We start from the raw sequence: 24098 nt of genomic DNA on the forward strand, positions 1-24098 counted from the left end.
ATGGGCCATGTTTATACAATCCTTTTTATGCAACCAAAGAAGGCATTTCAGTTAATTACAAGAGAGCTTGCTCTTTCCTCCTTAATAAACCACAAACTGCAAAAGAAAAAAAAAAATGAGTCATAGAAGAGCACCTGTGCATGTCAGACAGACTGGTGTTAGGGTTGCTGTTTCTTGGCTCCAGAAAAAGGAGTCCCAAAGAACTGCGAAAGAGGTTGGGGGTAGGGAGGGAATGCTCCACAGGCAGTGTGCAGTGCTCCTGTCTGTGAGTTGGGAAACAGCCCATGGTAAAAGGATAAATAAAGTGATATTAAGCAAATAAGGGAAGGAGCCAGGTAGGTTGGTTTTGAATACATTCGTCTTGCAGAGGTAGCTGTACCGGCCTCCCAAAGTGCTCCTAGGCATAAGCTGAAGCACAGGATTTCAGGCAGGTATCAAAATCCAATTCAAGGCAGGGGGCAAGGATGTAAACAGTACAACTTCTCCTGGGTTAAAGTAGAGTCATTGGTAGCTGGGCAGTGCACTAGTGCTTGGAAGAGAGCACCCTTGATTCTCTGAAGCACATGTCTGAAACTAGCTCAGGCCTTCTCTGTAAGCCCCAGAGGTCATTTTCTTTTCTGCTACATGATAATGGCCATTGGTGACTTGTCCCCATGTTTAGATGAATTACAAAGACCAGCCACTCTTATTAAATACTCTTCATGTAATCAATGAAAAAGCAACCAATCCAGATTGATTCCACTGCTGCATGACAACTGGGAATCTTAATTGAGTTTCAGACTGGGACTAGTCTCCAAGTGTACTTGCATTTCAGCTCTGTTGAATTCCATCAGCAAACAGCTTTTGAATGGCTACTGTGTATAAGTTGCCCTGGTTCACAGTATAGACTAGACAGTAAACTCTTGGGAGGACAGGACCCAGATTGTATAACACATCACAGCCATATGGTATTTGTAAAATGAACGTGTGGATGAGTAAATGAGGGAGGCGCAGAGAGGCAGAAGACAAGAAAGGATGAGCACCAGGAATACAGCAATAACTAAAGCATTCCCCTTCCCACAGAGAGGCTATTCCCCCCTAGAAGTAATGGCATGGAGCTAACAATTCCTGAAGGAAGATCTAGTGAGTCAAACAAGGCTGAAACTACTGAGAGATGTCAGGATCATATGGAGAAGAGTCATCCTTTCGGAAAGAGGGGACCCACACAGTATAAGGTGGAGCTTGCATTTCCTAAGTGTGAAGGGCACATCTCTTTTCACCAGGCAGAGATGAGAAAAAGCCGTTCAAAGCAAGAACAGTAATGAGTAAAGGTGAAGAGCCCAGAATGTACATTCCAGAGCTCTGGGAATGATAAACAAGCTCCACGGTGGCCAATACCTGGGACCCATGAGATAAGATAGGGCAGATAAGGAACTGACCTTGACTGCCAGACTGCCAGGGTCCTGCAGGATTTAGTGAGTGGAAAGCAGCAGGATGGAGGAGGGGTGGCAATAGAGTTAGTGGGCAGCACTGCACCGGAAGGGGTGATGGCAGCTACCTGCGGAGGGAGCCGATCTGAGAGGACTGCAGGGTGAGCTGAGGCAGAGGAAGGTGAGCGCCGCACCTGGGGCTTCCACAGCGGACCACACCTCAGCGGAAGCATTGCTTCTCCTAGGGGAAACAAAGGGGGAGGGTTGACTCCAGAGACTTTGACCTTGGATGCTTTTTTAATTTTAAAAACCAGAGTAACAGATCCTTGGGGGTGCCCCAGGTAGGCAGGGGATTTGAGGGTTAGCCCCAGAGTCACCCATGCGGCAATGATAAGGCTTGTTTTTATTCTGTTGGCTTTCTCCACACTGAGAAATGTATCATAAAGCCCCCCTCCCCCCAATTCCAATCTTTAACATGCTATTTCTGCCTTGTGCCCTCTGAAGAAACAGATTTGATTTCACAACCTGTTGGACTAAAAACACAGCATACTAATCATAACACCATATTCTGCGAGGGCAGATTTGACTACCCAGTACAACACATTTCAATACGAAATATTCTGTATACAAGTCCAATGCCGTGCTCATAGAAACAAGGGGATCATGGAAACACAGCGACTTACAACAAATTATGTCCCACACATAATCTATCCAAAAAGAAAAAAAAAAACAAAACAAAACATACTCTATGGTTACATAGTGATAGAAAAAGACACAAAGACACAGAAACTGGGGATGTGTTCACGGAGGAACTCATAAGCCCTTTCTTTTTTCTGGGGTCTGGGGTCCATCTGCTCTAGATGCTGCTCTGCTAGTTACTATGGATTGCATTGGGAAAGGAGCCCTGAGCTGACTGACAGCTGAACTATTTCACTTTCCATTACTGACCCCAATAACACTACCACCTTTCTATTCCCCATCAGCAATCACTTTCTCACAAGGCAAATCGCAGCCACACTCCTAAATTCCGGGAGCCGGACTAAACCTAAAAGCAAAGAGCCGCAGGCCTGGATGAATAAAGAGTAGGGTGGAGAGTGTGTGTGTGACACCTTCCCTCTTTTACCTACTGGAACCTAAGCTCTTCGAAGTCACTTTTCCCTTTCTACTGTACGAACCTCTTCCACTAGCCCTCTCTTCTGGACAGCCTGCAGATTGAGGCTGTGATTTGAAATTATGAAACTAATAGAAACAGGAGAGTGGGATACTCCATAGTGTGTCCCAAGAACAGACTTGAAGCTAGAAGGAGCCTTGTAGGGCCTTCTAATCTAAGCCCTTTATTTTGCAGATGAGGAAACTGAAGCCCAGAGAGGTGAAGTGAGGTGCCCAAAGCCACACAGCAAGTTTCAGGCACAGCTAGTACCATAGCTCAAGTCTCCTGCCTCCCAGTCCAGTGCTCTTCCCATTACTCCACGGGTCCTGTCTCTAAGCGTCCTGACAAATGCTAGAACGGTAAACCTCCACTAGTATTTTTTCCAGACCATGTTAGAACTCTAAGGGGGAAAAGGATGCTTTCTTGGATAATGTCAGCCATACGTAGCTCAAGCTGTCTAAAGTTCTGGGACAGGGTCTTTTTATACAGCCAACAGAGTCCAAATGTGGTGCTGTTTGCTTGGCCCATATGCTTTCATGTGTTCCCAGTTAGGCCATTACTGGAGGGAAAAAAACAAGAATCAGCTTGTTTTAAAACAAGGGACATACTGGACTCCCTCCCATCCCCCTTCAGAAAAAAAAAATCAAGTTATCTTTAACAGATTCTAAAAATGCCTTTTCCCAAATATGCAGTCAGTTCCTTCAAAGGGCCCTTTGTTTATTCTCAGGAAGAAACCCAAGACAGCTGAAAACCAGAAGGCATCTGAGGAGAATGAGATTACTCAGCCGGGTGGATCCAGCGCCAAGCCGGGCCTTCCCTGCCTGAACTTTGAAGCTGTTCTGTCTCCAGCCCTCATCCACTCAACACATTCACTGACAAACTCTCACGCTCACACCGGGTCGTCTGATTGTGAGTACACCAGTGAGGTGATGGTGACTTCCCAGTGCTTGGCATGATGCTTCTCCCCCCCGCCCGCCCCAGGGTTCTGGCTGTTTTGCATTCAGAGCAAGCTGTTTCCATTTGGTCTTCCCGAGTAGCCAAGAGTAGCATGCCACCCACCATTTTGATCCAGCCAGCATCTATATTTTCAAAACCAGAGTATCTTTTCAAGCCAGGTGACCAGGCATTTGGCCCCGAAATGCTGCTTAGTTGCATGGGCCACGTTCTCTTTCATGAGGAGCTTACAAAAAGGAGCGATGTCGCTGCTTTCCAATTGTTCTTGCTCTCAGTGACGGCACTTCTACCGTTACTAAATGGAACAACCAAATATGGACCTCAGAAGGCCAGCAAGACACAAGGAAACAACCCTTTCCAAATTACATAACCCAAGTCAGATTTGCATTAGTTCTTGGAGTCTCATGTAGCTTGGCTGAATTTTGGTCTTTCCACTTTTTAATTCATTTTGAAGTGGTTAGAGGATAGCACACATTTACAGAAGACAAGAGAATGGCTTCCAAGAATTCAAAAGCCACCCAGACTTCACATAGCCAATAAGAATGCAGGTTAAAAATATTTTTTAATTAAAACAACTGCCTATGGGCTAAATTTGGCAATGGGCACTTAATGAGAGTCGTCACTATTGAAATCACTTCTTTGCTGTTTATTTTTGCCATCTCACTAATCTAGAAGTCTCTTCTGAATTCTATTTTAAGGAAGTTGATAAATCACGTTAGGAGGCTGTTTCTCGTTTCTCAAGTGTAACCCAGTACTTGAGAGAGGAACACATGTGTTGACAGTACCAAACCGAAAAAGTATTCCTTTTAGCTTCAAGATGCCCAACAACTCTTCTGAACTGATCTCTCCACAGGGTGTCTGGTAACAGGCAGAGAGCTGGCATAATGGAGTGAGTTAAATATACCAAGAGAGCTTTATTCCCCAAAAGGGCTCCATTTATCCTGTTCCTCAAAGACAAAATTAAAAAAAAAAAAAAAAAAGATCTCCATTAGGAAATGAAATTCCAAATCTCTTGCTGTTATTTTTCTCGCAGACAAACGTAAAATTCTGCAAGGAAGACAAAGGGTGAATCTGGGAGACTCCCTCCCCCACCCACTTTGCCATCACAGCCTCTAGACAGAGGATGTGAGCTAGGGCAGGGGCTGGGCTGCAGCCACACTCCAGCTGTCACTGGAAAATGGAAAGAAAATGAGATCCAAGTCACTAAGTGCCCCGTGATCTGTGCAGTCAAACTTGCAGCTTCTTTTTAGACGTGGGGGGCGGAAGCAGGTACTTTATCCCATGGACCACCATCATAGTCATGTCCTTGGACTTTATTGCCCGGAGGTCTCCAGCCTAATAGTAATTACAGGAAGAACTTGAAAATAGCATGGCACAGTGCCCCACAGACTTGTGCATACTGCCCCTGCCAACCAGGAAGGTAGCTTTCCCTCTGGTAAAAGGCCTGGAGTCTCAGTGTGCACACCTTCATGACCTGGCTTCCAGCCATACCTCTGGGGAAGATTGTATGGGATGGCCCTATCCCAGAGATCTGGTACAACCAAATAATGCTGTACTGAGTAGAAAAATCAGTCCTTCATGTACAGCATTGTAAGCATCCTCCAGCCAGGCCTTGCTTGCCCTTCTTGCCTAGCATATGTAGAAGGAGCAGAAAGGCAGTGCTGTCACTACAGACCCTATGGAAGCCAGCAGAATGGAACTCAGTGGGGTGTGTGAACACAGTTGGAAGGAGATCGAAATGGGAGGAGAGACTTCATCTCAGTTGTCTAGAAAGTCACTTTGATTTTGCCATTAAGATGTGTAAGTCTTCTTCACACCGACCTGTTGTTGAAACCGATTATACTTCTCTCCAAACATATTTGGATTGTAGTTTGTCCTGATTTGAGCCTACACTTAGAGGAAGATTGTTTTTAGGAAAGATTCACAGAAATCTGTCCATTTGGAGGTTGCTTGAGAGAAGACAGGAAAGGAGTTTATTTTAAGCTGTTAAATTTTTTGGATGCTCTTCTTGCATTCAAGAGAATTTTTTTTTTTTTTTTTACTTTCAAATGTCATTCTTACCATAGATTAATTTAAAAGCCTAATTTCTTTAAGGTAAAATATTCAGTTCCTATTTAGAATGAACAGATTTGGGGCATTTAAAAATAGTGCCCTTGACTTGTTAGTCTCTTTAACTTCAGGAACATTCTACCAGTATGTGGTGTTTAAGCTTTCACAAGTGCTTGAATTTTCATAGCACCTTTTTATTTTGTTGTATGCTTAGCAAAATTATTCTTAGTCATGACTTAATGCCCAGTTCCTGTCCGTCAGCATGATTCTTCCCAATTTACAGATGAGAGAGCTGAGAAACTGACACCTGACTGAGGCAGGATTTGCCTGCAGTTCACTCACGTGGGTGCTGACGAGCGCTTACAAGTCCGCTCTCATTCTGAGAGCATCCAGAACTCTCTGTTCAAAGCACAAAGATGGTACTCCTAGCTATAAACAGGCATTTTGGAGGAGTGTGGTTACTCCTAATGGTGCTGTGGTTCAAAGCCACAGTCAACAGATCATCCCCACAGAAGAGAAGTCAGCTCTGTTGTAACTAGAAAGGTGACAAGCCAGGGTGCTTTTGCATATACTCGTGTAGATGATCAGCCCAGGGCCTTCAAGGATCAGTTGGCCGTGTAGACTGCTGTGCTGCGGCACTGTCCCTCAGCCGAAGGCCCTAGTGGTAGCCAAAAGCAGAAGTAGCATAGTCGGGTATGCTTTCCTTCAGCGAGATGCTGCTGTTATCTTGCTGCAGAAATGCATGCTGTTTGGCGATGCACTCCCCAACACAATTTCCTCTCAGCACTATTTCCCTTCCCACAGAGCCTGTCACCTCTACAGCATTTCTGAAAGCATAGCAGTAAACAGATGCAGAGGACGATAATAGAAGGCATTAAGATGAATTCGGGAATAGAAAGGGTGCAAGAGCCCTGGATGTTTGATAACGCAGTTAGCCCACCAAGCAGTCTGTATACGCACTGAGCCCAGCTCAGTACTTAATGGACAAATGGAGTCAAGAGAGCAGACGACGTCCTCCGTGTGAAAAGCCTGTCCTGACAACCATCAAGCTGTAGCACGTCACAGTCAGACTCATGTGACAGACGCAACCAGAACCTTTACGTGCATGTTTCTTCCATCTTGTTTCCCCCCAGATAAGGCTCCCAAGGACGGGGGGCAGAGCTCCCTTTGGGGTCCTCCCTGCTTCTCGGGGACATCCGCATTAGTTTCTTTGGTCAGAAGATGACATCCGTGGTCACTTACCGTCCAGTGTTTTTGTGCTGGACTCATCAGACTGTCTGGTTTTTGTGTCCTTCCCAAGACGCATTTATTCATTAACAGTTTTTATTTATTTTTAATTTAACCTTTACACATTACCAAACTGTCGCGTGGGTGGGTTTAAGTTTAGCTGTGTAGGTAGCGTGGTGCTGCTGAGGCTACCTGCTGTCGAGGAGACTGTGGGCTCTTCCTTTCCTGGCTCCTGCCTGCCATCTTCCCTGGTCTCTCTCTCCCGTCTCCCTCTCTCCTTCCCTTCACTCATCCAAGGCCCTGTGATTAAATTTTTAGTACACTTGGATCATTTTGAACTTTTAAGCAGTTTCTGGGAGAACAAAACAAAGAGGATTTTTATGGCAAACTCCATTAATGCCACATTAAGGCTGACATTTTAATTACCCCCAAGTCAGGAAATGCAAAGTTCAGGTTCCCACAGCAACAGAAACTGTCCCCTTGAGTGCCGAGTGCAGCATCACAGCAGGCCCTTTCATTCCGTGCTTACACAACACCGGCATGGGGACATTGTTAGCCGTGTCTGTGCAAAGGAGCAGCCTTTAGCCTTTATGGCTCACTCTAACTACAGTTGAGGGTATGAGCCGTGAGATCCCCTCCCCAAACCATCTCTGTGTATTACCCTGTAACAGAAGACATGCTCTACATGTGTGCACGCAGACAGGATTAAAGTTGCTGTGGGGACATTAACTCTGGTTTCCGGACATCCGTGCCAGTCACATTGAAACCATAATGTTGTAATTTTTGGCATGTAATAAATGTGCATTTCATGTACACAGACAGAAAGAAGCATAAAATGTATTTTAAAGAGCAATTAATTACTAACTTTGTGATTAAAAACCATTTGGTGCATGTTCCTTCCCATTTAGCGTCAGCTGCTGGTCTTAGCCAGGCCTAATAGATGACATACTGTGTCCCATCCTGGATCTCAGATGTACTTACTGTATGTTCCTGTTCTTCTAGATAATTAATTCCTTAGTAACGCTGTAGGGGGAAAACAAAATGGAAGGAATATGCAAGCATGTAAATAGGGTAAGGGAGACTTTGAAGGAAATGATTCATTTCTGCAAATAAACCTCTGAGTCCCTGATAAAGAGCCAGAAATCTGCTAAGTGGGTGTAGACAAAGGTTTCTGACCACCTTGGAGCATCTGGTCCTGGGCCGTAAGAACAACTTGAAAGCAGATTTTTCCCTCATGAATTCCAGGCTTGCCCAGTGGAGGAGTGATTTCCTAACTCCTTAGGCTTCACAATTTAAAGGTTACTTTATTGTCTGATGACCAGAGAGTATTTTCAAAATGGGGTGAGGGTTATAGAGAATTTAGATAAAAGGTGGGCTTTGCAAAAGAACTCCTCATTTAGAGCATGGTGTTTTCTCCCTCTATGTATTAATCTGGCTGACCCATTTGTGTTAGAGAAGGGCATGTCTCAAAATAACTGAACAGGTTTGTGAGTAAAAGGAATCATTAGCAATACACTACAGCAGGTCTTTGAAAATCAACTGCTTGGGTATATAGTGGAAATTAGGAGACATAAAAATTGTACTGGAAAGGTGTATGTGTGTGGTTTAAACCTCAGCATAGCCTTGCGGGGGGGGGGGGGGGGGGGGGGGGGATGCTCATTGAAGACCCTCCTGCTGTTCGCTCATTCTCTCCTGTCATGCATTCCCTTTTTTGCTCAGTTTGGTTGCATATGGTATTTAACCTTTCAGAACGAAACCCCAGTCGTTTGGGCTCTGATTTGCTGTACTTGGGCTGTCGTCTCTAAGTGTGAATGTGTGTCTGTGTGAGTGAAAAGTGCTCAAGCAAGTTTGAAGGTCTCTCTGGCAAATGTGACTGCGTGTTCAGAAAGTTTCCAGTCGGAAAGCTGATTCAGTAGAAAACCTTCCAAACCCTTCCAGAGGCACCTGTTCACATGGAAAGAGTGACTTTCTATTGGAGGTGCTCAGAAGGCAGTGTTTGTAACTGAAGATCTCTGCTGTGCCAAAAAAAGGAAAACCATTTTGGCCCCAGAAAACCTCTATAAATGTTCGAAATGTATAATCAAACAAAGACTTCATTTGGATTCTGATGCGTGTATCTCAGCAGATGTGTCTAAACTAACTGGAATCCCACGGGGGCAGCTGAACTGGATTTTGGTATGTCTTGATAACTGAAAGAGTTATTCTTAGACTTTGGAAGGACAAAAATGGTCCATCTGTGAAGAACCGTAATAGAGACATGGTAAAAAAAAAACAGCACCCTCTGACAGAGTTATTTATGGAATTTAGGACAAGTTGGACAATCCTGAAAACATTTTGGGGTCACACTAATTTGCGGGAGAAATGCAGCCAAAACGGGAAGAGGAATAACAACCACAGATAGTTACTATGCCATGGCATGGCTAATTAATTTTCTAATCAATTAGGTATCAATTAAGTAGTAAATAGAGCACCTGTAATGTAAGTAGGTGCGGCAGGCATCCGCCTCTGGAGTTCTGTCTCCTCCAAGTCCTATAAGGAACTGAGTGTTTATCTTCTTTTCCTTCCTAGCAGTGTAAACTGATCTTCTGCTGCTCTATTAACCAAGTACATATGGATTTCACTTCTCCCAAAGAGTCTTTCCCGTTTTAAAAAGTCACCTTCCTACCTATGAGTTAGGTAACACAGGATATCTTTGGGACGATTTTTATTACCTCTTATACCCTCTTCTTCAGAGATTTTAATGCTGAGTGCAGCACTTACATGTTAGAAGGCCAGTTGTTTGCTTGTTTGTTTTATCTTGCTAGAATTTTCTAGAGTTAGTATTTATTGTGTTTAGAATCATACTTTTTCTTTTTAAGACATCTTTGTCATCTCTTTCCTCCCACTCACTGAATGTGGTACCTCTTCAGAGTCAGTCTGCTTCTGCAAGAACTTACTGGGAACAGCAGCCTCAGTTTTGAAGGCAGAGGGCCTTAGGCCAGGTGTCATCCGGGATGTAGTTTTACCAGCTGGACTCCAAGGCTTAGAGACTTAGAGTCTTGTAAAGAGGAGTAGATACCATCATAAAGGATTGTCCTACAGGGTGGTTGAAATGCATCCTGGCCCCATGACCCTCAGCATCCATTCATTTGCTCAGCCTTTGTGTGTAGAATACACGTATGTGTCCTTGTGTAGCTTTACTAAGTTCTGTGGGTACCCAAAGATGAAAACAGAGTCAGCCACCAACAGTGTTAAAACTTAGTCTATGTCTTTAAGTCACCATTATCTTAGAATTCAGAATGGTTGTGAAATATACTATAACCCATTAATATCTAGTTAAGTTTATTGAAGAGGTTCCAACTGACCTCTTTTGAAAAGTGAATAAAATTTCATTGACTGTGAGGCATTCAGGTAAAGTAGGATGAGTTTGCAGTCTAAATCAAAACTTAAAAATCCTCAGGAAAAGTTTAGAGGGACTTTTCACCATCAAAACTCTACTTAGGGCAGGTCTAACTTAACCACCAGTATGTGGAGCATACAGGGATGGGAGACGCTCCTTGCAGAAAGGACAATGCTCAAGAGACACCGTCAGTAGTTCACACTATCGGTAACCTGAAGGGAGCTAGTGACAGGAGGAGTGGAAGCCAAGGGAGCAGACAGAGGTAAAGGGGGACACTCCAGAAGACAACTGCTACTGAGTATGAGATGGGAAATTATCCGAGACAACACCACCAAGAGACCAAAACCAGAAGACTGAGGGATCCGGGCCTACTGGATCAGGTCTACAGTCCTAACCACTCAGGAGGCTACTGCAGGAAGATCACAAGTTCAAGACCTGCCCTGGCTACTAAGCAAGTTCAAGGTCAGTCTGGTCATCTTATCAAGTCTCTTTCTCAAAAAAACAAAAGAGAAATCCAAACAAACAAGTAAGCAAGCGAACAAAAACCACAGAAGAAGAAAAAAAGCATGGCTGAAGATGCAGCTAAGGGGTGGAGGGTTCCATAGCATACACAGGGCCCTGGGTTCAGTCCCCGGCAAGGGAGGGGTGGGGTTTGGAAAATAGAATAGAGCTCATTTCATACAGCACAAAGCATGAACCACGGGGTATTCCCCTGCAAACGGAACAGCAAGTTACAAACGGGGTCCTAGATTACAGTAGAAATAGTGGAAATTGGGGTAGGAAACCTTTTGGCCAAGAGGCCATAATTTATGCCATAAATACAGCAGTAAACTTCAAAGAAGACTTTGTTGAAAGAAAAAAATTGGAAATAGAACCTGGGGAATGTTTACATTGAGTGATAAGAAGAGAACAAGGAATCTTCAAAGGAAGAAAAAAAAAAGATCTGAGAGATAGGAGGAAACCAGGAGAGTTGTGGGATCATGGGGAGGGGAGGGGTCAGCCACAGACAGCAGGGAAGCTGGGATCTGGGCAAAGGTCACCTCAGAGTGGCTGTCATGAGGGCAGAATCAGCGCTCTCTCTCTCTCTCTCTCTCTCTCTCTCTCTCTCTCTCTCTCTCTCACACACACACACACACACACGATACAGAGGTGTTCAGAAACAAACAAGATAAATGGTAAAGTAACATTTGCAAACAGCTTTTTAAAAGAAATTTAATGATTTAAAGAATGGCAAGTAACTCAAAGATGGGATCTTGAGTATTTTTAAGATGCCGGAGTCCCGAGCCCTTTTAGAAACGGAGGTAGGGGGTGTGGAGTGGGGTGGTGGGGTGGTGGTATGAAGAAAGACTCTATAAATAGGTACAGTGAGAGGGAATTAGATCCCATCCATAGGACAGTGCAGGTAGGCAGACTGGTGGGAACTAGAGGCCCGATGAATCAGTGACATTGGACTGGTTCTTTACCCACCTCTTTCTTTTCCTTTTGCTTAATGAGAACAGATGTTTTGTAAACGTCATTGGATGTGTCCTGTGAGAGCTTCACTGACACCCACTTCATCTGAGCTGAAGTATCAGTTACTTGGAATCATTAGATTTTCTAACTATGTTATTTAAAGGGCCCTGTTCTGTATCTTCCTCTCCTGACAGACACTGTACAAATAGCCATATAGTTATTTGTAGTAGCACACACTCCTCTGTATCAAACATCATGAGGCATCCTCAGCTTCATTTCTGGAGGCCAAAGAGGTTTAAACCTGGCCACTTAAGAGTATTTGCTTTCTTTAAGAGCTAAAATTTCAAAAGCCTTTGCCATCTGGACACAGAGTATCTGACATTGCTTCTACTTCAGGATGGTGATCTGGAACCAATTTAATCAAATATTACTTTGCTATCAAATTACCTGCAAAACTAAATGAAAAGTATTTTATCATCACTGGAAATTATTTAAACAACCACGAGAAAGAATCTTGAACATTCTTCACAATTTCACAAGGCAGAATGACCTCACACTTGATAGTAAATTGGCCATAAGAAGGTTTTCCTGTCTTCCTCAATCCCAAAAGCTCCCTCTTGCTTATCTAGCCTAAGCCACCTCAGCATTATCCCTGTTTTCACCTTTATGTCAGGATCAGAAGTCAGGGCATATGGAAATTTTAAGGACACCTGGTAGAACACCAATTAAGGAATTTCCAGATGTGATCACCAGATTTACTGTACCATCTAATCCCTCGCTGTCTCTACTTTCTCCATACCCTGGCCAGGAATTAGATGGAAGGGAGGTAGTGGAACTCTAGCCTATGAGTGCCATTTGCATGCTTTCAATTACTACCCTCTGCCTTTGTTTCCTTGTGTGCATAGTGTCTGTTCCATACATTATTGTAAAGATTAGGCAGAGTGCTGGATGTAAAGTTCCCTAAACAGCCTCAGCACTAGATAAAGAGCCAATCCTCAGTGGTTTTGACTACCAACTAATAGCTGCTCCTCTTCCTCGTCTTCTTCTGTTATTTTTATTTTTATTTTTTGACACAGGGTCTCATATCCCAGGCTAGACTTGAACTTGGAATCTTTCTGCCTTCTCCTCTGGAGTGTGAGTGTTAGAGACAGGCACTAACATGCTTAGTGAGAGTTTATATGTTTTAAATTATGATGACAGTTGTATAGGGGCCCATACTTCCTGAGAACCACTGAAACTCAAAATCCTCAATCTGTAGGAGGAGAAGAAAGCCTGCCAGTGCCCCTCTCCTTGTCCTTTCTGGACTCAGGCCTCTGTGGACCAGGAAGCCTCTCCATTGGTTTCTTTGCCTTCTTTTTTTCTTTTAATCTCTACATTGTTGATTTACTTTCCTAAAAACGAGAGAGGACTAATATTTAGTAAGCATCCAGTCTGTGTCAAATACATTGTCATAGCATTCTTATAAATACCACATTTTACAGATAAAAAACGTTCTCTGGTGCTCAGAAAAGTTTTAAACAAAAGCCTTCTGGACACTTTCTCCTTGGTGTGAGGAAGGGTTAGAACATTCCGGTAGGGTTGGATGATAAAGTTATCCAACCAAGTTCCCTGTGCTCGCCTGCATTCTCATCATGGGGGTTTTCAAATGATGGAGAAAGGAATGGAGTGCTTTACTGTCTCCCTCAGATGTCAAATCTGCACATGCCCCATGTATGCTTTCCATGTCCAAGTACATAAAGAGAACAGAAATCAGACCTTAAAACAGACCGACCATTGTTCTTCCACATCAGAGAGCCTTTTGCAAAGAGAAATGCAAGCCAAAAAAAAAAAAAAAGGATCTCTTTGAAAGACAGTCTTCATGATGGCTTTATGGTATTTTGAGGTAATTCAAAATCAGGCACAGTTAGAAAAGTAAATGTGTTTGGAGGAGCAGAGGATTACTCTGTCACCTGACCCAGCAACCTTCTTTACTTCTAAAGAAGTTTGCAGTAGTTAAAAGGAAAATGCAACCTGAACAAGTTCATTTAGGCTTGTTGGCTTGTCCCCTTCCTGCCCTCTGGTACCCACATAGTTTGGGGTAGTGTGTAGAGATGGTTTGGGACATTTGCTTCTCTTGCTTCCTGAGTATTTCTGCTGCTGGGTGTAGAATTGCAAGGACACACATGGAGGAACTTGATCTTCAAGTCTTCCTGGAATAGCTGCACATTGAAAGCCAAAGCAGATTATGTGCAAGTCTGTATACATCCCAAGTCAGAGCTTTAAAACGTTAGCTTACTGAGTCATGATTTCTGCATCTTGTATGCAGAATTCCTTAAATCACATGTTGATGGCTAATCAGCAGAATCTAAAGACGCAAATTAGATGGTACAATATTTACAGAGAAAATATATGTGTAGCTCAAAAAGTAACGATCCTCACACTTACCATCCCACCCAAAAGGAAAAAAAAAAAAAGTAGTAGTGTTGCAATCTGAACTCTCAACATTGTAGCTGAGAAAGGATTCAATCTAACAGTAGAAGGGAGCTTAAGGCAAATTTTTTTGGATAGCAGGAGTCCAAACCCTCCCTCAGGAAGAGTGATTGAAGATTCAAAAGCAGTACTCTGCATTTCTGTTATCCATGTAACATCACCAGCATATATGTGTGTGTGTATAATATATTATATATAATTTTTAATATTAAGAATATATAATTATTAATAAATATGACATAAATTTTAAAGTATATGTATTTATACTTTTAAAAAATTATTTGATAGTTTCTTACATGTATATAATGAATTTTAGTCATTTTCACACATATACACACTATCTTCTCATCCCCTTCTCCCACTGAAACCCTCCTTCTTTAATGAAACCTCCTTCTATAATGTGTATGTGTGACTCAGCGAGTTTAGTTAGGGTTGCTTGTATGAGCATTGGTGATAGGCTCTATCATGGAATATAGGCTATACCACTGAAGAAAGTGACACCATTAAATGTCAGTAGTTCCTCGGGGAATTATGGGGCCCTGTCCCCTCCTGTGAAGAAATGTTGAGGAGCCCAAGCTTGTGCAGGACTTATGTGGATAACCACAGTTGCACTGAGTTCATTAATGCAGTGGCCACATCATGTCTAGAATGTTCCTTTTGCAACATACCTCTCTATCCTCTGGCTCTCCCCTTTCATGATGTTCCCTGAGTCCTGGAGAGATGCCCCAGTAAAAGCTAAGCACTCTACCGTCCCTTATTCTCAGCACTTCAACCAGTTATGAGTTTGGTTAACCACTGCCTATGCAAGAACAAATGTCCCTGATGAGGGCTGAGAGCAGCACTAATCTATATATGTAAACATGACTGTTGAGAAGGCTGTTTGACCACATGTCCATTTATCAAAGTGATAGTAGTGGGTTTCCCTAGGACTTACAAGCTCCCATACACAAGCTCTTGACAAGGTTTACTGTACAAGGCATACGTTCCCTCTTGTGGAGCAGGCCTCAAATCCAACCAGAAAGCGCTTGGTTACAGCCATAACCTTCATGTCCTGGCAGCTTTAAAAAATATTATTGCATGTACTTATTTTATGTGTGTGTGTATGTGCGCACTCACGCACACACTTGCCACAGCATGTATGTGGAGGCCCAGAACAATTTATTGATTCTTTCCTTCTACCATATAGGTCTAGGGATTGAATTCCGGTCATCAGGCTGAGTGGCAAGTATCTGCCTCCACTGAGCCATCTCAAAGGCTCCTCTGTCAGCTATTGTAACTTCATATTTTCATATTTGTTTATTCATACATTCATTTTTGTCATGGTGGGTATTGGCCTTGATGCCTTATATGTCCTAGGTAATTGCATTACCACTGAATCTTCTGCCTCACCTACAGTATTGAATACTTACTTTGTCTAAGCAGAAACCCCAAATGCAAAACTCTGGTCTTGTTCACTGCTGAACCTCTAGGGTCCAGTGAAGTGCTCAGCCTTAGTAGGTTCTCAGCAAATGTTTACAGAATGGATGGATGAAGGAGGTAGGGAGAGCTTGGGGAAGTATATTACTAAGCATATTGCCAGGCTGTAAATTGAATTGAACTTTTCCACTCAGCAGACCTACATAACAAAGTATATCACAGATAACCTCAGGTTCGTATACTGGGAAAACAGAGTGCTTTCTCTTGGGTGTAGACCGCCAAATGTTTTGAATCTAATAGCAATATGGCAGGGTTAAGGTCAGCTTTGTAATATAATCTGGTGCCTATTTTTTCATAGATATCGTGGAAATAGATACTTCTTTTCAAGATGCTCAAACAGATGATTAGGTGAAGAAATTAGGCTCTAGAAAACCTTGCAATAATAAAAAGACAAGGTTTTCCCACTCCCCACTTCCATCATTGCCATGTGCTGTACACTTCCCTTCAGTCCCCAACCATTCTTGTCTCCTCCTTTTCCAAGGTCCAGTCTTTGGAGAATACAGCATGTGACTGTGAGTGTAGCAAGGAGACAGTTGTTGAGAAATCCAGCCCCCACACACAGTGCTCCCAAGCTCCTCCCCTGGGAATGGCATGATTTGATCAGCAGCAGGCAGAGCTGGCCCAGGGAAACAAGAGCTTGGCGTGGAATCTTAGTGCCCTCCTGCTAGAAGGGCCCTCAAGAGAGTTGTTTCACGCCCACCCTCCTTCAACTAGCTGGACAGTAGAAAGATGTGTAGGAAAACAAATTCCTGGCTGAATGAATAGAGGATTAAGTGAATGAGAGATGAGTTGACTGCTCCAGAAGTCTCTGCCATCCCACTTGAATAGAAAGGCTAACTTTGAAGCCACTCTGTTCTCCATGGCACAGTTTTGTACATTGGAATATGGTTGCCATCTGCTGCCAGCACACAAGACTAAGGAAGTATTGGGGTGGGTAGGAGGAGGCTGGGAGGAAAGAAAATAGACACTTAAAATGAGCTAATGATCTCCTTTGTGCTGGAGTCTAGGTTTCCGAACATCAGTCCCATACTTTGAGAACAAAACCCCAGTGTGTCTTAGGCCACACCAGGCGCCGGCACATCAGATAAGGCCTGTGCTGTGTAGTGTTCAGCCACAGAGCCTCAAGAAGTTCTGAAAGTGAAATTAGAAGAGCCAACCAAGGAAAGCCAAAGTGGGAAAGTGCTTGGCGTAAAATACGATCAGAAGGGCCTCTGCAGATATGTGTCTTCAGGGTTACAGTAGTTCAAACATGACTCTCTTAATTAAAGAGTTGCAAAACAGTCTAAATCCCAAGAACTTAAAGATCTTTAGACTAAAGGAGAGACTTCTCCACACACTGCAAAGGCTTTGTGAAGCTTTTGTACAGTCACTGGGTGAGAGTGACCTAGCTATTGTGCATTGTTGTGCACTTAACCATTGATTAAGAGCCATAGATTGCTGGACAGGCAGCAGGAGTGGGTGGTCCCTCACAACAAAAAGGCCTAGTAAGCAGAGCTAGGACGCCAAGAACATCTCTGAAAAGCAGTGAATAGCTCGGAGAGCTTCCTCTTTCCCTGATATTATCTGTATAAATTACTGGTTATGGCACAGAGTCATGTTGATAATTTATATACCAAAATGACATGCCAGAGAGTAATAATTAAGCTGAGATGTACACTAGTGAAAAAATTATCCCAGTGAAGTTTACTTTTGAGAAAGATTAGCTAATTAGCCAAGTATGACATTTGAAGGCAAGTCCCCTTCTCCCCTTAATAGTGGCTCTGTCTCCACTTTGAGGAATTAGCAAGAGAGAGAGGTAGAAATATTTTCTGCAGTGAAAAGGGAAGAATTCCTTCAGCAATATAAGTGAAACAGAGAGACAGTGACAATTGCCGAAAAGCAGAAAATCCCATCACCACGCATAGAGAGTGGTTACAGGAGCATGTTGACCTCAGCACCCTGGAATGACCAAGCCAGGAAATATTTGTTGGCTGTACAAGCTTTGGCCTTGATTCCTATCTGCCATCCGAGACAAGTCATACACAGCTGTGATGCAACCACAAAGTAATATCAATATCCTCAGTCTATCTCATGTACAGTTTCTTACCCCAGGAACCCAGGCTGCCTCCATACTCTGTTTGACTTGTTCCAAAACATCCCCATGAAGCGTCTTCATTTATAGATGAAATAACTGGTTCTCTGTCTTTAAATGTGAAGTGATTAATAGTCATGATAATGACCCAGGACATTGTGCTATTTTTCACATTATTTTGAGTTTCTCAGACAAAGGACATATTTTATCTTTCTCATTATTATTTTTAATTAGTTTTCAGAAAAGTCAAGATAAAAACAGAATCTAACAAATATCCCATAGAGATATTTGGTGTTCTCTTTTCTCTCAAGAATAAATTAAGATCTTCTCTGCTTCCCTGTGCCGGATCTCTGTGGATAGTCACAGTCCCATGCCAGTTTTCAGACGAATAAGGGCTCATTCTAATGGCTGGATCACAGTCCCCTCTGTGAAGAGGCAGTCTTTTAAATTCCTGTCTGGACACTGAATAACTTGTTTTTGGTTAAAAACTTTAGCAGTTCGAACTGAAAACTTTTTAAACATTACTAATATACAACCTGGTTGTGAGCTTAGCAATAAATTTAGACCCAGTATGTGAAAAGCCAAAGAGAAAACTAGAGTGGCTCTTATTCTCCTGGTGACCTGCACGAAATGTTGCATATTTACTTTGTAAATGAGGACACCCAGTGGCCAGCAAGTGAAAATGTTCTAAACAACCCCTGACACTGCTAACATAAATATAAAGGCCAGTCATCAACACTCATTGATGTATAGCTTCTAGCCTCTACTACCAAGGGCATCAGCCTCCCTGGGTCAGGCAAGAGTTGAGCCTGATAGTTTTCTACCCCATTTCCCACAGTGGTTGTCTCTTCTCATTTCATGTAAGTGTGACTCATCTTTGGGGTCCACTGAATCTTCACTGGCAGAAGGACCTGGTGCACTCTGTCTTAGGACCAATGGAGTCAGGAGAATGAGAATAGCTTGGCACATATCTGAAATAATAAACAAATGAGTGTAGTTTAAAAGAAGTGAAGTAAATACACAATTGCTTTAACCCTTAAGTTCTTACTGAACACAAAACTGTGTTATTAACTAATAAGAGAGGATAAGAAAACTAAAACAAAAACCCAAGAGGAAGAGTAGACATGGGCCATCGGTTTCTAGAAGGACCTCCTGGAACAACTAGTAGGCACACCTCAGAGAAAATGGACCCAGAGTGACCCACTTACTGTCAGCAATGTCTGGACAGTGTTATGGAGAAGTGTCCAAACAGGTCCTCAGAGAAGACATACCACCTTTGAGGGAATGTGGCTAGTGTCAGGGATCCAGTCAACTACATTTGTAGTTGCGGCTGTAGTTAGAGTTGTAGTTGCAGTGGGTAAGATACAGTCATTTTACAGCAGTCAGATGGGCACAAGTGAAAAGGGGAATCTATTCTTGTTACAGTGTTGTACATGTGTAAAGTACAGATTTATTCCTCAACATTCAAGTACGTGAACCAGAGCCTTGTTTTTCTCAAGAAAATTAAACCTAAGACTCCTGTGACTAAGCTATACAGAAGTCGAAGGAAGTCTCAAGACTCTCTTCCCCTCTGCAGATTTGTTCAAGACATGGGAAATCTGGGGAAGGGGTCAGATACTTAGTCCATAGTGAGCTATGGAGTTGGCATTGCTGGACTTTCTGCAAGGCTGCAGCTCAGTATGATTCTTTGAACTTCTAGGAAGTATTTCACTCCCTGTGATTGTAGACACCGTCAACGTTGAGCCCAAGTCCCAGAAGATCACTATTTTTCTAAAGCAGTCAATGCCTTTTTGTATCTAGTCTCCAAACGTGTGACAAGCTATACCCCACAAAGGGTTGTGTGCAAGTCAACCTCTTTCATTTTCATTTTGTTTTTGTGGCTGTTGGTGAGATAGGATCTCACCACGTAGCTTGAACTGACGAGTCTCCTACCTCAGCCTCCTTAGTGTGTGATCACAGACATGAGCCACCATGCCTGGGTGCCTTTAATATTTTAGAGGAAGTTGGTGGTTTTTCTTCCCAGTAATATTACCTCAATCTAATTTCAAAGCACCAGACTCCCCCTTCAAATCCCAAAAAGAACTGAAATTAATTCCTTTGAGAAGACCTAATTGAAAAAGAAAACCCTTCCTTCTATGGCTTAATAAACTCTGAAACCACAACTCCCTGGGCCAGGGGAGCCCATATCCATATACAAACACTTGACACTACCTACAGGAGGAGGAAAAGGAAGACTCTCATAAAAGTTTTCTGATTTTTATGACAACAAACCAGAAATTAATAACTCCGCTTAGACCTCCCAGCCCGTGGGAAGTAGGAAAAGAAAGAACTCAGTATATACTCTAGTAATCTCAAGAAACACCCCAGAGAAAGGAGAATTTGGAATAGGTTTCATGGAAGGTTTGTAAGATATGATAAGTAGAAAAAGCCTAGCAACTTCAGAGCTTGGAACAAATGGAGCAGAAGAAGAGATGAAGGATGAGTGCAGGCTGGAGAACATAACTCAGTGGTACTCAGTTAGCCTAGCATGCCCTAGACTCCATCGCCACAAGCTCCCATCCACCCAAGTGAATGATGAATAATACAGTGGATGTGGGAATTGCCAAAATGGCCAGCCTCTTGAATCAATACTGTTTGGGGGATACCTTGAGAATCAACTCAAACCAAAGTGACCAGCTGAGACAAGATTGTAAGAGCATGGCTATAAAGATTCATAGAGCTCAACCCTTCACTCTAATCTGTAAGTGGACACTGTAAATGTCATAGACTAGGGTGTGCAGATATAATAAATGAAGCGAAGTGCTCCTTCTGAGCACAATTGTGCCTTCTGCTCCGCTTGCTTCCCAGTGCTTCTCAAGGCTTTTGAGCTTTGTCAACACCTCAGCGTCTTCATCTCAGCACAAGAAAGGAACTCACATGTTCTTTCTCATTTTGTTTTATATTTTTACATTTAAAGATACTTTTTCCTCATTGGTATGTATTCATATACATTATGTTACTGAATAACACATGGGCATTTAAATGCAAGTATGCACTGGACGTGAAGCTGATTCAATAATGGGTCATCACAAATGGGCATGTGATTTCTAGCTACTTACTGACCTAAGGCAGCTGACACAAGTCACCTCTGAGCTGCCCTTTAACCCTTCATCGAACAAATGTTGGGGTGGGAAGGCTGCTCTGCTCAGGAAGAGAGTGCATAGCAATTCTAGTCTGCAGCTTCCATAATGGAAGAGTGCCTCTTGCTGCCAACAGTGCTGCCCTTGGTTCCCATTGTCATGTTGGAGGTGGCGCTGTGTTTGGAAGACACGGCAGAGCACCTCTGAGCATGAATCTGAAGTTCTGCTTCAGAAACATTCAGAACAAAACTGCAACTGAGTTTGGAAGAGAGTTCAGTGTCTTGGAAGCTGTGTGGTAATTTCAGTAGGAAAACTTACTCACCTGACACTATGAGATCTTATTTCCCACTCACTGAAATCCAAATAAAAGGGTTTCCTAACTCACAAATTAATTTTTGTAACTCTTACCAGTTGACAATTTCTGTAAGAATGCTATTCTAGAGAGTTAGGCTGTCTCATTACAATTACTGAAGTGGGAATTTGATTTTTCCTGTAAAAATAAGTGCATGTTGATATGAGAAGAGAAGGGAAACAGAGGAGTAAGAAAGTGCTACCTTTTATATAAACACATTCTAAAGCTTGAACCTCTTTCCCAGAAAAGTAAGAGCCTTAGCTTTCCAACTGTATTTGACTATATGGATCCCTCTTTAAGGCCAATCCACATTCAGGCTCATACCAGTAACGGTGAATTTAAGTACTGTCTTTGGTTCGTTCTGTATCCCACCCGTGGATATAGCATCTGTGTATTTTTGCTCTCCAGATTTCGGTAACAATGGAAAAGGTTACAATAGGGCAGCAGCTACATTTGTAAGGAAAGAGCTTTAGGGGGAAAAATGCAGTTCCTAAAAGGTGCTTCAAAGGTTTACAGTGTAAGAGGATTTAATGGCATCAACCTCAGACTTCATTGACTTTTCTCCCTAGTGCCAGCAGGTGTTCCCTCCTCAAGAAGCCACTGCATTTCAAGTCTCCACAGAGGGCATAGCTGTTTTTCAGAATGTCTGGAATTCTCTGTCTACTCTTCTGTTCTGAGTTAAAGCTTAAGCTTTCACAAACACATGCTAATACAGTTAGTACCCATGCTTTATTCCCCTGGGATCAGAAGCTCAAAGCATAGGTAGCCAACTTGCCTGCTGTCATAGTTAATTCCAACAGTTACCTAGACTGAGTGAAGGGCTGCCTAGAAACCAAGAAAGCATTGTTTTAGGTATGGTGACGTGTATTTCTAGATGAGCTCAGCGTGTGAGTTTGAGTAGAATTCTCCCACCCTGAGAGTGGGTCCTATCAAATTGCTTGGGGACTGGAAAAAACAAATACAGTGGGTAGATAGGCATTGGCAGAGAGCTAGGTAGGACCATCTCCTGGACATCAGAACTGTAGACTTCCTAGCATTTGGATTCCAAGGCTTATACCAGTAGTACATGTACATGTACACACACGCGCATGTGCACACACACACACACACACACACACACACACACACACACACACTGTCTCAGGTGCTCTCCCTAAACCTGAGAGTTACAACCATAGGTTTCCCTGGTTCTAAGGCCTTCAGACTCATACTGAGTCACACTCTGAGCATCCCAATGTCCTGCACCTGCAAATGACCTGTCAGAGTACTTCTCACTACCCTAACTGCATGAGCCAATTCCCTTAGTAAATCTCCTCTCATATATCTGTATTACATATCCTGTTGATTCTCTCCCTCTAGAGAATTCCAGCTAATACATATTTTAGTATCAAGAATGACTCTAGAGGAACAATCTGAAGGGTGAGTTTCCTTAGTTGATTTTAGGGTTTCTAGAATTGGCTTTTTCATCTGATTAAACTACAAATGCTGAGGTTCTACTTAGTACAGAAAGCACCAGTAGACTATGTAAATTGTGGGCTAGACAAGATAAATGCATTCTGTATTCCTGACTCAGCACTCACAGGAAGCAAGGAGTCTGTTGTGCTTTCAAACATTCTGGAGAAAGAAGAAATATGATGCTGGTCAGTTACATATCTTCAGGAATAAGATGCCTTGGCTCCAGCTCCATATAACTTACTAGGGTGTCCAGAGTCAAAATTTCTCTGCTAAAGTCCCAGTACACAAACTCCTGAAAATGAAACATGCCTTCATCATGAAGTTGGCTGAATTATAACAGAAGTTGAATGTAGCCATTCATGGTATCTGCTGTTAAAGTGAGGAGGACAGTAGCTAAAAAGGTGTGGACTGAAGCCCGGGGAGGAGGGGAAGAGGGGATCCTTTCACTCGGAATAGAAATGTTAGTGAAGACTGATGGGACTGGAGATGCTGAGCTCCTGAACTCTGGTGAGAAGTGCCCTCTCTCGATGTTCTCCCCCTTTCCTGTGCCCTGCAACAGAGTGGTCTCTGGACCCACTGCCATGCTCATGGTAGCTGGCTCCTTCCACCCCTGCAAAGGACTGCCCGCCTATGTATGTATTGACCCTTCTCTGTCTGTCTGTAGACTTTGACTGTCTTCATTGCCTGAGAAAACATTAGTAGTCTCCTGAGGTGCCCCAGGCAGGATAATGTTGCTTCTCCTCGGGTCCTACCCTTCTTGGTTTCTAGACAGAGAACTAAAGTCAAGTTAGATCAGAATTCCTAAAGTATGGCACAAAGTATGCCCATGAGAAGGTGTGTTACAAGCCAAAGAATCACCTGAGATACCTACTTATGCAAACAATTCTGGGGACCATGTGGGAAACGAATAAGAGGAAAGATAAGTAAAAGGGAAGTAAATTTAGATCAGCCTGAATGTATTTCTTTTTTTACTGTTGAGATTTTTATAGGTCGTGTTGGAGACCAGTACACATACATTTCAGTTTGTACACATTTTTTACCATATATGTGAAAGATCCAAAAGTCCTGTATTGTGATTCTTTATTAGCATATCTTCCAGTGACTTTCCATCTTCAAATGTGGAAGCAAATTCTCTGCAAGAAGATATGAAGTACCAACATCTTCACATGCTAATTTACCAACCCAGAAGTCACATGAGGTTTATACCACATGCATCGCACACACAAACTGTCTTTCACAGCACATTAACAAGAAAGGAGATGCCCATTACCAAGGGTGCTGCACAGTACATACATGGTCAATAGTCTGTTCCAGACATATTAAATATGTAACTGTGACTCCCAATTTCCATTTTGTATGCTTTGTATTATAAGATAGAAAATTAACATCTTACCTATGAGATGTTAAACTGATAGCCAAGACAGTCACAGGCCCCCTAATTAAATGTCTCCCAGTTTTCTAGTTGTATCAAAAGTAAACAGCAATCAGAAAATGATTTTTCAGCTGGTGCTACTACTGTAGCTTCCTCCTTCTCCT

General features: G+C 42.8%; 1 protein-coding gene across 1 annotated transcript in view; it reads left to right on the plus strand.

The window, feature by feature from the left end:
• The first annotated feature begins 2771 nt into the window (after positions 1 to 2771).
• The window catches only part of Zbtb20 (zinc finger and BTB domain containing 20), a 42627-nt gene continuing 21300 nt past the window's right edge, over positions 2772 to 24098 (plus strand). Inside the window, exons 1-2 of the mRNA XM_036203120.1 lie at positions 2772 to 2918; positions 3287 to 3468. Of these exons, the coding sequence (XP_036059013.1) occupies positions 2908 to 2918; positions 3287 to 3468 (193 nt within the window). The 5' untranslated portion in view covers positions 2772 to 2907. The remainder of the gene's footprint in view (positions 2919 to 3286; positions 3469 to 24098) is intronic.

Source organism: Onychomys torridus, chromosome 12 (genome assembly GCF_903995425.1).
Source record: "Onychomys torridus chromosome 12, mOncTor1.1, whole genome shotgun sequence".
NCBI lineage: Eukaryota > Metazoa > Chordata > Mammalia > Rodentia > Cricetidae > Onychomys > Onychomys torridus.